Source organism: Pinus tabuliformis, chromosome 9 (assembly GCF_031772625.1).
Source record: "Pinus tabuliformis cultivar Carrire ecotype Pingquan chromosome 9, CPIR1, whole genome shotgun sequence".
NCBI lineage: Eukaryota > Viridiplantae > Streptophyta > Pinopsida > Pinales > Pinaceae > Pinus > Pinus tabuliformis.
The window spans coordinates 357,727,931-357,743,135 of NC_142307.1; the positions used below are offsets into that span (position 1 = coordinate 357,727,931).

A 15,205-nucleotide genomic window follows, 5' to 3' on the forward strand; every position below is an offset into this window, starting at 1 on the left:
TACTTCTTGGAGCTATATGCGACCATAGGGTGAGTGGTTCACCTTCCCCTATAGGTACACTGTGTATAAGGTTAGTGGTTCACCTTCCCTTGTGATACCCCATGATGATGAGAGCATAAAGTGAGTGGTTCACCTTCCCCTATGGTGGTTGACATGTGTGTATGGTGAGTAGTTCACCTTCCCCTACGATTGATGACGTATGCATAGGATGAGTGGTTCACCTTCTCCTATGGCATATGAGTAGGATGAGTGTTTCACCTTCTCCTATGGCATATGAGCAGGATGAGTGGTTCACCTTCTCCTGCGGATGCCCCAACATACATCCTACCCTTGCAATCTGGGAGTCTTTGGAAGTACCTCTTATTTGGCCAATGAGTTGGGAAAAGAGGATAGGGACCATAGCACTATAGATGGATGCATCATGTATTGTCGTACTCCCTATGTCTAGGATGCATGATGTTCAACAACTTGATCATTCAGGATCAAGTCAGCTAGGGTTCTACCCTTGGTTATTTGGACTAACTTTTGTCAATGGAGAGTGGCAAGGTCTTGTGACTCACTCTCGATCGATTCTTCTTATTATCTATATCAATCTTCAACAAAGAAGAGACGAGATGCAAAGATTCTACATGATGACAGGATGGCATGATGATCGATAGTCAAAAATTGGCAGTGTAATTCTCCTTAGTTGAGAGGGGGTGTTAAATTGTGCAACTAGGGTCAAATTCCACTTTGGATAACTCATCTGATGGAGATAATTATTGCATTGAATTCCTCTTTTCGAGATGACCAAAATTGACCTAAGGTTCACTAAAATCGGACAAGGAGAAATATGTTTTTGATGTGAAGCCCACACGTGCAAATTATCAAGGTCGACCACACCATCATGTAGGCTCATGAATCCCAAGAGACATGTCTTTTGACCCACATTGACTCATAAATAAGAGTGCCCTCAAACCTCATTTGGCATCATCACAACTCATAACATATCTACTCTCTCCTCATTTTATTGGTTCATACAACTCAGAATTGGAAGGAATCTCTCACAAATGCGAAGGGATAGGTGGCTATTAGAGACTGGCCAAATATTAGACTTACTGCCGTGCATTGACCAGTGTTGACTTGGGTGTATTTGACTTCCTTTGATTGTGTTTTTGGGTGGAATTCTTTTGTTTTTTTAGGCCTCATTGGAGGGAACTAAGATTGAGGAAATTTGGGCTAGTTGACCAGCATTGACTTTAGTTTTTGGGTCGAATTTTTCTGTTTCTTTAGGCCTCATTGGAGGGCACTAAGATTGAGGAAATTTGGGCTAGTTGACCAGCATTGACTTTAGCGCTGACTGCAGGTTTATTTGCAGCAAGAAGTGTAGGCTTTGATCAAGTTTGACTAACTGTTTTGGGGCTTTTTTGAGGTGACTTTGACCATCAAGAGAGGCTGAGTTCCTCTCTCCTTTAACGACGTTGTTTTGGAAGAGTTTGACTGCTATTGACTTTTTGGTTAGGGCAGAATTTCACTGTTGTTGACTGAGGGCAGAATTGCAAATTTGACAGGGCTATTTTGGATAATGGTATTGGATCATCAATTGGCAAGTCAATTTTGACCTTGACTTTGTAATGTTGTACTCAAGGTTGCACGAAATGGGGAAACGGGAAGAGATACGAAACGCGACCTCCCCAAATTTTGGAAACGGGGAAACGCGAATATATATATATATATATATATATATATATATATATATATATAGGACATTTAAGAAATATGTGCAATCATAAAGCATATATGATACATTCTAATTTATTACATTATGATAAAACTGTTAATTGTCAATGCATAAACTATAAGTATCTAAATTTGCATCACATTTACTCATGAATAATCACATAATGAAAATAGAAATATCCAAAATCAGCCACGAGAAATTTCTAATTTCTTGTCTCGTGCTTGATTGGGAGTCTCCTCCTACATAGTCGAACGACCTTAATGCTCTTGATTAAATACAAGTTTCATACCCTAGTACCCTACATTCTCTTGATTATTGGGAGTCTCCCCTGCATAGAGGGCTTGGTTCTCTCGATTAAATACAAGTTCTATACCCTAGTACATGATAAAATCCAATGGAAACATTGCAATCCCCCCAATCCTGAAATCCTGAAAAACAGATAAGTTTGCTGGATTTTGAGTGAGATTTGAAATTCTACTTTCTCCATATGAAATCCAATGAGGGCGAAACCACTCTCAAACATCCTGAGTCATTTCATGGTAATGTTAAAAATTTAAGTAAAAGGATGAAAATGAAAAATAAAGGAGAATATCACTTTTACTTTAAGAATTTAACATTACCATGAACTGCATATCAACACTAGGGCAAAAGTTCACTTTTATAACTTTAGACAGGCATCTGGAAGCACCTAGAAGTCACTAGGCTAACATAAGAATATATTAGAAAAAAAAAAAAAAAAAAAAAAAAAAAAAAAAAAACACACACACACACACACACAAGTAAACTCTGAAACGTGGGTCGTACGGCCCTGAAACGCGTTTCAGGCCGTATTGGCCACGTTTCAGTTTCTTGAAACGTGGCAGTACGGCCTGAAACACATTTCAGGGCCGTACTAAACGCGTTTCAGTGTTTCGTACCCGTTTCCATACAGAAACGCCCTTCTGCCCCACGTTTCCTGCAACATAGGTTGTACTCTTCTCTCTCTGCTGAACATTTGATATTTATAATAAGAAGAATTGATCAAGGGTTTTCCCCATCTTGGGGTTTTTGTGTTCTCTTGTCTTCTGCAGTGATTGTTTATGTTCTATCTACAATTATTTTCAATGTGATTGCTATTGAAAAATAAGTGGAAATTATCTTTGGGCTAATAAAAGGACTTTGAAGTAATTGTTACAAGCATAGAACATACCATTGTTATCTAAAATTAACATTAGGTCACAAATAAATCACAGTGAAAGCTCGCATTTGATCCATACAAAAGGTTGTAGATATGCCTAAGGAGGCCGCAGAGATATGCCTCTGCAAATATAACCAAAGAGATCGTTGTGATAGGCCGCATATGTTTTGAGATATGCTGCATATGCTCCAATGAAATAGGTCGCAAAGATATGCCTTAGGAGGTCGCAGAGATATGCCATAGGATGCCGAAATCCACCAAAGAAGGAGACTAATTTTCATGCCAAATGATGGAGGTAAGGTGCCAATTTATAGTTGTTTCCACATACAAAGGGACATGTCCTTTGGGGCAGGCCAACTTGAAAAGTTTATGAGGCCGACTTGTATATTATGGAGGGAAACACATATTCAAATTTGCTTTTAAATATATTTAACAAATGCCTTATAATTATTCGCACAAATAAATTTGTGACACTAAATTATAATGAGAGGAGAGCCAAATAATAATTTCCTTTACCCAAATTAAATTCTCTTTGGGGCAAGATGGGTTTCTCTTGGGGAAATTCATCCCATAGCCATCCCAAATTTTAACACCTGTACTAGTCATTGTACTCGTACTAGTGCCCTATGTCTGACATCCATGTTCATCCCTTGGAGCTTCTACTGGTTCACTTTGATCAACTGCTGGCAACTCGCGAGATCTCCTGAAGGCTTTCTCCTACTGGAACTTTACGTCCTGTCTCACGATAATCTTCCTGCTACTTGGAATGTAGATCCAGTATGCCTTGCACGTTTCCTTGTAGCCAATGAAATAGCCCTTCTCTGTAGTCGAATTTAACTTGGTGCGTTTGTCATCTAGAATGTGACAATAAGCTATGTTGCCAAAAATCTTGAAGTGCCCGACTTTTGGCTTCTTTCCTGTAAACGCTTCCTCATGTATCATCTGCCCTAATGCATTGTGAGGAACCCTGTTCTGAATATATATTGTTGTACTACATGCCTCTGTCCACATAATTCTAAACATATCCTGGTCATATAACATTGCCCTTGCTCCAACTATCGACCTATTCTTTCTCTCACCGAACTCATTTTGCTGTGGGTTATATGGAGTTGTCCACTCTCTCTTGATGCCCTCCTTCATACAAAACTCCTTGAAGGGCTTCTCAACGTACTCTCCTCCATTATCTATAGGAAGAACCTTTATCTTCTTTCCTGTCATGTTCTCCACAAGAGCCTTAAATTCTTGGAAGCGATTGAAGACTTCATCTCGAATATTCAAGAAGTATATCTAGGCCTTCCTGGAGAAGTCATCAATGAATGTTACGAAATATTCATAATCCCTAAGAGATTTCATAGACAACGGGCCACATATATAAGAATATATTAACTCATGCACACCCTTGGATCTACGATCACTCTTAGGTGTTGGAGAATCTAGTATGACAACTATTTAAACAATTCTCCTATACTTAATAACTACTTGTGAACTTATGTTAGCTTCTTCTTTTTCTTTATTAGATTCTTTTCATCGAACAATTATCAAGATCATAAAAGACAATGGACACAAAATATAGGCTCCAAGGCAGGGAAAAACCCCTGCAAAAGGAAAAACCAAGAAAGAATTTCCTCTCTTCCTATAGAATTAGAGCAAATGAGAAATCCAAGAGACCATAGCCAAGACCTCCTCCAAGCACTAAGTTAGCCCTCTAAGAATTCCTTCCAAAAGAAAGCTCTAGTCAACAAGGTCAACAGAAGTCAAAATTCAAAATCTTTGGTCAAATCATAGTTTCGGCCTTCTATTTCAGACCTGTAGTTCGGATCTGCAATTCTCGACCTTCTACAGTTACCCAAAAACCCATGCCTAAAATAATAATTATTTTTCTTCCTTTTACAAAAATATACAATGTCATAAGTACAAAGGTAATTATGAAGAGCGAATCTAGTTATATTCTCCAAAACTCCCTCTTAACTAGTGAGGTATTCATAATTATATAACCGGTACAAGGATTCTTTGAAATATTTCCATAAGAGTCAGATTGATAAACCATCTTTAAGCATCAACATCATAACCAACATTGTCAACATAGAAAGGCCTTGACTAACAAGCTCTATCTCACCACTATATCAGAGCACAATGTTGGGAGGCTTTATGTGAGACAACACACTATCTCTCAAGGCACATACCCCATCCGAATATTCACCAGGTATGTCTTTTAGGACTATTCTTATCTTGTATTCCTAATCTTCAAAGAATATCGGTCCTCTTCGACCACCCTTGTCTTGGATACCCTGATCAATCTTCAAAGAGTGTTGGTCTATAGGATTACTTCCTTTCTTGGATTTCCCAATCCTCAAGGGGTACCAATTCTAGATGCTTATCTAATCCTTCATTTTCCATTCTCCTTCTATGGCCTTCACTAGACGTACGATTGTTAGCCCTGGTTTAGTGCATGACACATGAAGAAGAGAATAAAACGTCCATCATCACTCCCTCTCAACTAGAGAGGAGATCTTCGTTCCCTCTTGATCAGGGACTAGATACTTACTCTTGAAACATCAAGGAGATTACTTACTCCCTCTTAAGCATAAAGGAGATTCCTCACTTCCTTTTAACTAGGAAGACATAACCACAAGCTCTTTAGCTTGTCTCAAATTTTATCAATACATCAGCGACTAGTTCTTTCATGGAAATTTTCAAATAGTTGCATGGCTCCTCCTTTTCTTTGCATCTCATCATATTGAGCTCTTACCTTTCAGAATGTTACGGTGCGAAACTCTTTCTTCAATCTGTGATAGGGTTCACGGCATCATCCTTTTATATCACTTTCCTCTAGTAATTATCAACAAAGGCATTATATTGAGCCAGTCAAAGTAGAGCTAGTCAAAGCTCCCTTTAATCATGAAATTGATTTTTATTATCATCGAAACATAAACATTAGGTTATGCTTTTGTACTGCTACTTTTCAATCCCAAAATGATGTATACATCTTGGTTGTATAATCCTCCAAGGATTACCAAAGCCATCCACTCAATCCATGTATTCTTTGAATTGAGTTCAAAACTAATAATGGTAAATACACTTGCCTCAACTGCTATTATGCATTTCTGCAACATTTTTCTAGGTAGCAAAACCATATATCAACCAGATAACCAATGCCAAAACATCAATAACATAATTACCTCATCATGATGGCCTTTTGTCAAGATATCAGGTTTTTCTTAGTTGTTTTCTTTGACATTAACATATTTCCACATGGTCTTATCTCCATATTGTAAAAAATCCTTCTCCATGCTTTCAATTTTCAATCAAAGTGCCCATGGAATGAACTAATCAACAAGCTACAATATCTTCTTCCTTGAAGTTGACATCGTCAACTTTATTTCTTTCTTTAGGAGACCGTATTAGATGTTGATCAATATTATCATGTCTAAGTCATGCTATCTTATGGAAGAGTCTTGATATTAAGCTATTCCAAAGCATACCAATCTCCTTCCAAGCATCAAGTAATGGAAGTCCTTTCATGCTCATGTTACCGAGCACATTCTTATGACCAACTCTTTCTGCAAGATTCTTGTAGACATGAATTCTACCTTCTAGAGAAGAGTTATTGAAAACATGCATACCTTTTCTTCCATATAACCATCTAGCCATCCTTTCTTTGAATGAGCTTGCTTCTATCCTTATCGAAGATAAGTTTCCCTTCATAAGAGGAGAAAGACTTTGATTTTGCCTTTCAAACTGCAACTTGATCATCATCATCCCTTCATCCTTCAAGATTATTGTTTCCATACTAAATGGAATTTATGTCGGTCACAATGCTTCTAAATATTAAAGAACCTCTCCTAAATGATGGTTGTTATTGGAGGATCTTGGTGATCCTTTTTGCAAAATGACTTCCTCTAATATTATGTTAGAAAATACTTGGATGAACTATGATGAGCAAGATGGTCCAAATCTTCTCATTCTCGTCAGCTAAATTAATTTTTCCAAAGCAATTTGATCATTTAGACTCTAAATATTCTACTATCATATGCTTCCTTTTAGGATACGATGCTTTATAAAAACCAAGACTTCAACTAGAGAATGCAATGGTGCATGCTACTCTAACTTCTACTTTCTAATAAAAGAAAGACAAACTGCAAATAAACTTGATAGAGGTGGGGCTTCTTTCAATAGTAAAGATCCTTGGGATCTTCACCTTTCTGTTTCTTCTCAGGTTCTTCTTTTTATTCAGCGATGTGAGCTCCACTCCTTTCCTTCCTTTTGTTGTTTTTATTGTTTGGACAATCCCTCGTAAAATTTCCATATTCATTGCATCCATAGCATTGTATCTTGGACATATCTCATTTTCCTTTGGACTTTCCAAACTTCTCGTTCTTCTTCTTGAATTTTACAACAAAGGCTTGAGACTTTTCATTTGATTCGGTGTCATATTTTGGCTTCGATCTTGTTTCTTCCAAGATACATTGAGCCCATAGTTCATCAAAGGGAGTAGTATCTTTTCTTGAGTAGACACTAGTTGCAAAACTGCTCCATTTAGGTGGCAAAGCATTTAGTATACAAGTAGTCATCTCTTAATTGGAGAGGACTTACCCAAGCCTTTGCAACTGGTCCCTCAGTTGTGAGATCTTCATAAGATATGTGGCCATATCTTCATTCCTTGATATCCTTGTTTTATATAGTTGATTTCTCAAGGATATTTTCTGACCTGAGGTACTTATAGAGTACAATTTCACCAACTTATCATAGATTGTTTTAGATGTACTCAAATCAACAACAAAGGGAATGAGATGATCCTTTATAGATTCAATAAGAATCCTTTGTGCCCTCACTTCTCCCTTATTGTATTTTGCTAATTCTTGAGTCTTCTCGTTCAAGTATGGTTGACTAATTTCACCAAGAACATATTCTATGACATAATTTTTTGTGAGCACCAAATAAATATTTTTGTTCCATGTTAGAGAGTTTGTTGATCCATTGAACTTATTGCTTTCCTTGCAAAACAAAGTCATTTGATTTGTAGATTGAGATATGGAAGACAATATGGTACTTTTCAAACAAGTGTCCTTCTTGATGATGCCTTCAACTATAAGGAGATTCAAAGACTTTCCTTTAATATCAAAGAGTCTTCAAGAGAGAGAAAGATAGATGTCCTAAGATGATGAGGCCTCCAATAAGAGCGTGATGTAGTAACCTTTCTTCCTTCAATGAGAGATTGATGTAGTATTGTTCCTTCTAGGTCAACAAATCTTCTTCCTTAAGCCTTTCCTTGTGTCCTTTAGCAGATGATGTTCTTCAATGGATGTCTTCCACTTATGCCAACAACGATGATCTTCAAGTTGCCTTCCTTTCACTTGTGACTCTGATACCATGTTGGAGAATTTAGTGTGAAAACTATTTAAACAATTCTCCTATCTTTAATAATTGCTTGTGAACTTATGTTAGCTTCTTTCTCTTTATTAGATTCTTTTCGTCAAACAATTATCAATATTATAAACCATGAAGATCATAAAAGACAATGGACACAAAATATAGGCTCTCAGTCAGGGAAAAACCCCCCTCCAAAGGGGAAAACCCAGAAAGAACCTCTTATCTTCTTGTATCATTTTAGGTCAAATGAGAAATCCAAGGCCCAAAGACCAAAGCCAAGATCTCCTCCAAGCACCAAGTCAGCCTTCCAAGAATTCGTTCCTCAAGAAAGCTCTAGCCAACAAGGTCAACAAAAGTCAAACTTCAAAATTTCTGGTCAAATTAGAGTTTTGGCCCTCTATTTCAGACATGCAGTTCGGATATGCAATTCTCAGCCCCTTGCAATTACCCAAAAACCTTAATCTCACACGTGTGCGATAGTCCAAGCATAAAATTCAGAGTTATCTTCTTTTCTTTGACTTTCTTCTTGTCTTCTTGTCCTTTGCTCTTCTTGCTTTCTTTTTCTTATTTCAGATCGAACTTGAAGTGTGTCCAAATGAGTTGAATCATCTTCCTTTATATAACCCTTCTCAAGAGGTCAAATAGGTCTCTCTTAGGGTGACTTTTCACAGGTCGGGCCAACTTGGTCTTGGAGGTCATTTTGACTTTCTATACTCGAAAATAATCTTAGGCCGACTTTTCATAGGTCGGGCCAACTTGGTCTTGGAGGTCATTTTGACTTTCTGGCCTCGAAAATAATTTTCTTGTCTTGTTACAACAAATGGGTCTTATACATATGACAAAGTCTCTATTGACTTAATAAACCTAAGGTGCATGAAGAACATGCTTGACCTAGATGGCAAATTAATTTGAGCATGAAACCCATGCTTAAAATAATAATTTTTTCTTCTTTCCACAAAAATATATGATGTCAGAAGTACAAAGGTAATTATGATGACCAAATCTAGTTGCATTCTCCAACACCAGGAAATGCTTCTTACATAAATTTTCTAAGCACGCACCCCCTGCACACTTTTGTTAGATTTTGTAGCATCAAATGTGTTCTAGTCTCGAAACTTTGTGGAGAGGCTAAAACACATGAGATCTCCATAACCCAGAAACGGTTTTTGGGAATTCCACATAGAAGTGTCTCAATTAGATTATTAGCCGATTTTTAAATATTTCCTAAGTTTAAACTTAAGGAATATGGTTAATTACTCAGTATTAATTGAGATCATGTGAGAATCATATACAAACTCACACGGATCGACATGGAATTAATTTGGGCCTTTGATTAAGTTTTAATCTTGGTTGTTGGAGGTCCAATAGAAAATTATAAGAAGTCGATGGGTAGATGGAGAACACACTTGTGGAGTTCAATTTCCAGAGAGCAACAGTAGTTGCCAGAAAGACAGAGAAGGAAGCAGAGACAGTGAGGGGCAGGGACAGTTAGTCTAGAGGAAAGTTTTTCTAGCTCTGGAGAGTCAGCTACAAGAGGGCCGAGTTTCCTCAATGAGGTTGCGCAGAGGCAACACAAAAGCTTCAGAGGTAGAGTTCGATTTGGCCAAACAGAGGGTGAATTCAGTTGTTGGAGGCCGGGAATATTTCTGGATGGTGCTAGCGAGTCATTCTCAAAGGTTGGATTGGGCAAACGACTTGATAAGTTGCAGTTTTAGGCAGAGGTTGACGCAGGGGTTCCGTGGAGCCCATTCAGAGCCAGTGTCGCAGTTGGATCAGTGCCAGGTGAGACAAAATTTGTCTCGCTAATTTTTGTGACCATTTTCCCCTGTATTTGATTGCCAGTTTGTGCATCCAGATTGTACTCAGAATTTCACCGCCGCATAATAATAAAAACCCTCAACTGCTGCACTGGGTTTCTCAAGTTGGGTTTTTTCGGGGGACATTTGTCAAAAAATAATTGTGTTAATTTTTTTTGTGTGCTAGCATTTCTCAGTTGCAAATGCTATTATTTTCTGCAGTTTTATTTGTGAAGGTTGCGGTGCGAATTATTTGGTATTTGCTGTAGCAGATAAATTGGTAAAATTAATTAACAGTTAGAAGAATAATTTCCAGTTGCTGCAATAAGATTTCAAGCTTTAAATTTTCACAACTTCATGGTGTTCCGTGCTAATTTATGGAATTTCTGTCACAGTCTCCCTAAGTAGTCTAAGTGCTCCATGATGGATGTGTCCCATCCTCCTATGCCATAACTCTCCCATGTCTCTGCTGCCCTTGTTGCTCACTAGTGCCTTTGGAGCGCCTAACTGCAACCTGTATAATTTGTTGCTTCTCACTCCAATTTGTTTCACTAACTTCTAATCATGTTGCTTAATGTACACCTTCGACCCTCGAAAGTAGACATCATATCCCTTCTCCTGAAGAGTTGAAACTGAAATCAGGTATATCCCTAAACTTGACACATGCAGCACACCTGTAACATTAGTACTCTTGCTTGACTTCCCTCTGAAAGGTAATTGTTCCTCTCCCAATTGGAGTGCACTTGGACTTATTGCCCATATGAATTTGGAAGCCTATCTCCTCTTCCTGGTAACTGGAAAAGTATTCTCTAACTCCCGTCATGTGACATGACGCTCCATGGTCAATATACCATACATTTGTAAATGTAGATCTAGAGAGGAAAACTATGAGAGCAAACTCATCCTCTAAACTTGAAGATAACTCGTCAATGTCTGTTGAAGATGCTATCTGTTGCTTCCCTTTCTTCTTCTTGTCACCCTTTTTCCAGTTCAAACATTAACGGACATAGTGACCACAACCAAAGCATTTGATTACTCGAGTCCTTTTTCTTCTTTTTTCCCTTGGACCCTTTGGTAGAGCCCTTTTTGGCCTTGCCCTTTCCTACTAGGGTTACATTCTCATTATCCTCATGCTTTTGGGGCTTACTGCTACTACTGCCACTAACAAGACTCAATCTAAGCTCCTCCTAAGTGAAATTGCTCCACAGTCGATCCCAACTCGGTAGTGTATCTCGTTCGTAAATCACCTAGACAAACACATCCCATTGGTTTGAGAACCCATTCAAGGTTGTTCTCACGGGTTTGTCATCAATTAATTGATCTCCGAGAGATGCTAACTCATCCTTCACAAGTTTGAGCTTGGTGAGGTAACTAACAACATATTCACCCTTATTCATCCGAGTATTTCTTAGCTTCTCCTTGAGAATCAATTTCTAGTTCATGGTAGCATTTTGGTACAAATTTAGAATAACATCCCACATCTTCTTCATTGTATCCAAATTTGCGATATGTGGAATGACATGATCCCTAACCTCGTTGAGGCTTATTCTTCTCACCTTGGCATCTTCCTTCTTATATGCAATGAATTGTGCTAGATCTGCCGATATGGCTACAACATTGGTCACATATTCTTTGAGACCATTCTCCTCTAGCAACAAACAAATTCTGGCTTTCTAGACAACAAAGTTTGAAGCACCATCCAATTGTCATGATCTCTCAATCCTACTGAATCCATTTTTGAAAACCCTCGGAAAATAGACAAATCCCCAATAAATATGGAGGAGTTTGAATTATGTTTTATAAACCCTTGGTTTCTCTTATTGTGCTTTGCTTTGAGCTTCTTTTGCCCTGAAATTGACGCTTCACTGAGTAGCTCTGATACCATATGAAAATCATATTGCAGTTATTGGTTATTAATATTCTATCTTCGCAGATTATGTCTTCTGGAAATTAAGTCATGGAAAATATTGAAATAAAACACCACTACAATTTCACAAATAATCACAGAATTGAGAAAATATCGTACACATAAAAAGTTGACACCGATATTTTTTGACAAATTGTCCCTAGAAAAACCCTGAAAGGAAAACCAATTTTGCAGATGAGGGATTTTATTATTCTTCAGCGAATTTGTAATTGAATTTGCATATATTGTTTTTCGTAAATTAGCAAACCTCACAAATTAATTTCTTCACTTTTGCACGCTGACTCGAAGCCCAAGAAGCAACTTGGCCCCTCTAAATCAATTTGGCCTTTCTTTGTGACCCTGAATCGATCATATTGGTGTGTTTCCAGCAAATATCTCAGCCTCTTTGGAAATTTGCACCCACTGGGAAAATAGCTTGGCTTCCACTGTAATCTAGTCTTTTACTGGAAAACTCGACTTCTCCTATGCAAATCGATCCCACTAGAAAATTCGCACTTGCGCCGGTAGCTCGGCCTCCCTGAAACAATTCAAACTAGCTGGAGAAACTCGGCCTTTGCAGATAAATCAATTTCCCTCTCTCACTGAGAATCTGGAAATCACTTTGAAGAATTTTCCACTTATAATGTCTCGTTGACGAATCAACAGACACGATCTAACTCCAATTGATGGCTAAGATCATATCGACTTCTAAAAATCACTTTTCTCACTTTTCTATAAGTTTCTAGAGTAAACTCGATTTGTCTCAATTAATTAACTCAATTCCCTAAGTTAGATTTAAGAAATTAATTAAAACTTCTTAATTAAATCTAATTAAGACATTTCACTTAGAAACTTTTTATGGATATTGGAGATAATTAATTCACCTTGTGTTCCTAGCTAAATAGACACCATTTGAGAGTAGAACACATGCTAACAATCTCATGCATGGAATGGCTCAATTTCCATTCCTTTACCCATACGATGTACGGGTGCAATGTCCAAACCCTGAGCCTAGCATAGCTGAGCTCTTCCAAGTGCTTCAATCGACCTCCTTGATTCCCTTCGAAGTTAGGAACCCCCATGCTCCTCTTGTGGAGGATAGTTCCCACTTATGCGTTTACACCACAAGATGGTTCCCTCTTATGCGTTTACTACATCGCTTCTATTTAGTTGATAATTTAACCAAAAGACTAGAGCTCACGTGGATGCTTTTGTCTTTGCTTGTGCTGAATACATGCATTGTGATGCTGTCTTGCTTAATTGTTTTCCTAAAACCTTGCAAGAAAAAATTTCAAATTGGATTTTGGAGGTTTAGAGAAGACTAGTGTATGATTAGTTAACTCCTGGGAAATGGGAGATCCATTAATATCTCACAGCTCTTGTCCTCATACACCACATTTTACTTTTATGGTTCATATTCATTCACTATTTCGACTATTTTTGACAATGGACAAACATGTAAAAGAACACAAGCAAACAACAGAAACAGCATGAGGGACTCGCTGTTCTCCTGTGAGTGTACAAATTGATTTTTATTTAGTTTTATGACTGATAAATTATTTTGACTATTTTTGATAATGACATATATCGTGTGCATACTTTTTATTATGCATGAAAAGTATCTTCTAAAATCAGGTTTGAATTTTGAAATTTGTTTGGGCAGCTGGGAGGTGGCTTGAAAACTTTAGTTGAAGACATTTTTGGCAGGATGCCAACGCAAACCAAGAAATCGGAGGACGAAAAGGAGATGGAACACAGTCGACTTGCCATTGCTAATACTGTCAAGTATCTCAATAGCGTAAAGTCTCAACTAGAGCACCTACGAATTGAAAATAAAGAACTAAAAGCAATACATACCCTTGCTAAGGAAAAATTAGACAAAGAATATGCCTCTGTACCATTGCTGGCTGATCATCATAGAGAAATAAAGGATTTTGCCGAGGATCAACAGCCCCTAATGAAAGCAATTTATCAGGCTTGCCGCTACAAGCAAATGCAATAATTGTAACAAAAATGCCCACCGAAAGAGAGAATATTCATGTGTCACAAAGCAGTGAAGATAGGATTATGTAAATTGGCATGTCTTTTCTTTTGAGGCCAATGCAACATACTTGTATAAATGAAGGTCTATGCGTGGATGCCAACAGGGCAATTGATTTTATTGACAATAAACGGTGGCCACAGAAAGGAAGTTTCAAATATCTGTTTTATAAGGATTGAATGAATATATATAAATTTTAAGTTTATAGAGAGGGTTAACTTTTGCTCTAAATTTAGATGCGACATCAAGATGTCAAGAAGCCAACAGGGTTACTTTTTTTCATTTCAAGAATGGTTTATCTCTTACATATGTCGTGCATACCTTGATTTTGCAATTTTCTTATTCTTATTTTCCACAGTGAAACTATAGAAATATATGATACTCTGCTCCTCCAACAAGAATATGGAGGTGATCAATTTGATGAAGTGCTGCATCATTCGTGTGGCCAATTTTGATTGATGTAGGTGCTACTACTAAACAATGACAAATTTACTAGTAATTTACTTCATTGCAAACAAAGGTGCGCAGGCCACTCAGGAAGTTTTCAATTCTTTGGGGCACACTCTATGAATGTTGGCTAGCTTTTAGTGTTTATTCAACTTCAATGGTCTGTTTATTGTAATATACATATACTCTATGGTTTATTTCAATAAAAGCACGTTAGTAGAGAAATAAACCATAGAGTAGATGCATATTACAATAAAAATTTGACACTTAAACTCAACCAAATTCTGTGTAACCTTAGAGATGATCTTGTATGGTAATATACATCTACTCTAGGCACTAGGATTCACCTAAAACTCCCATCAAATGACACTCTAGCTTTGGGTTATATTTGGGAGAAAAAATCCACTGATTATAAGGGTTGGAAAACACAAATAATGGACTGAGGAAAAAAACTCCCTAAAGTGAACTCACTTGCTAGTATAGTCCTAAGATACCTAGGCTTTTTACATAGCTCTGTTTCATCATACTAAAATAATTTTTAGAATATTCTCGTAGTGCTGCAGAATTTGGAGTACAAAATGATGAGAAGTAGATGAAATTATGAAATTCTAACATGTTTTGATCATGATGGAATGCTTTAATTTTACTTTGATCATGGAGTCATTGACACATATTGAAGTGAAACTTGAGTGGTTAACATGCCTTGTTGTAACTTAAATGGTTTTGAGTGCAGTATATACTATATAGT

At 37.4% G+C, this 15,205-nt stretch overlaps 1 protein-coding gene across 1 annotated transcript in view; it reads left to right on the forward strand.

Moving 5' to 3' along the window:
- LOC149148681 (uncharacterized) overlaps positions 1-14,215 on the forward strand; it is a 238,200-nt gene extending 223,985 nt beyond the window's left edge. The window contains exon 6 of the mRNA XM_089440117.1: positions 13,633-14,215. Within this exon, the coding sequence (XP_089296243.1) occupies positions 13,633-13,971 (339 nt within the window). The 3' untranslated portion in view covers positions 13,972-14,215. The remainder of the gene's footprint in view (positions 1-13,632) is intronic.
- The last annotated feature ends 990 nt before the right edge of the window (positions 14,216-15,205 follow it).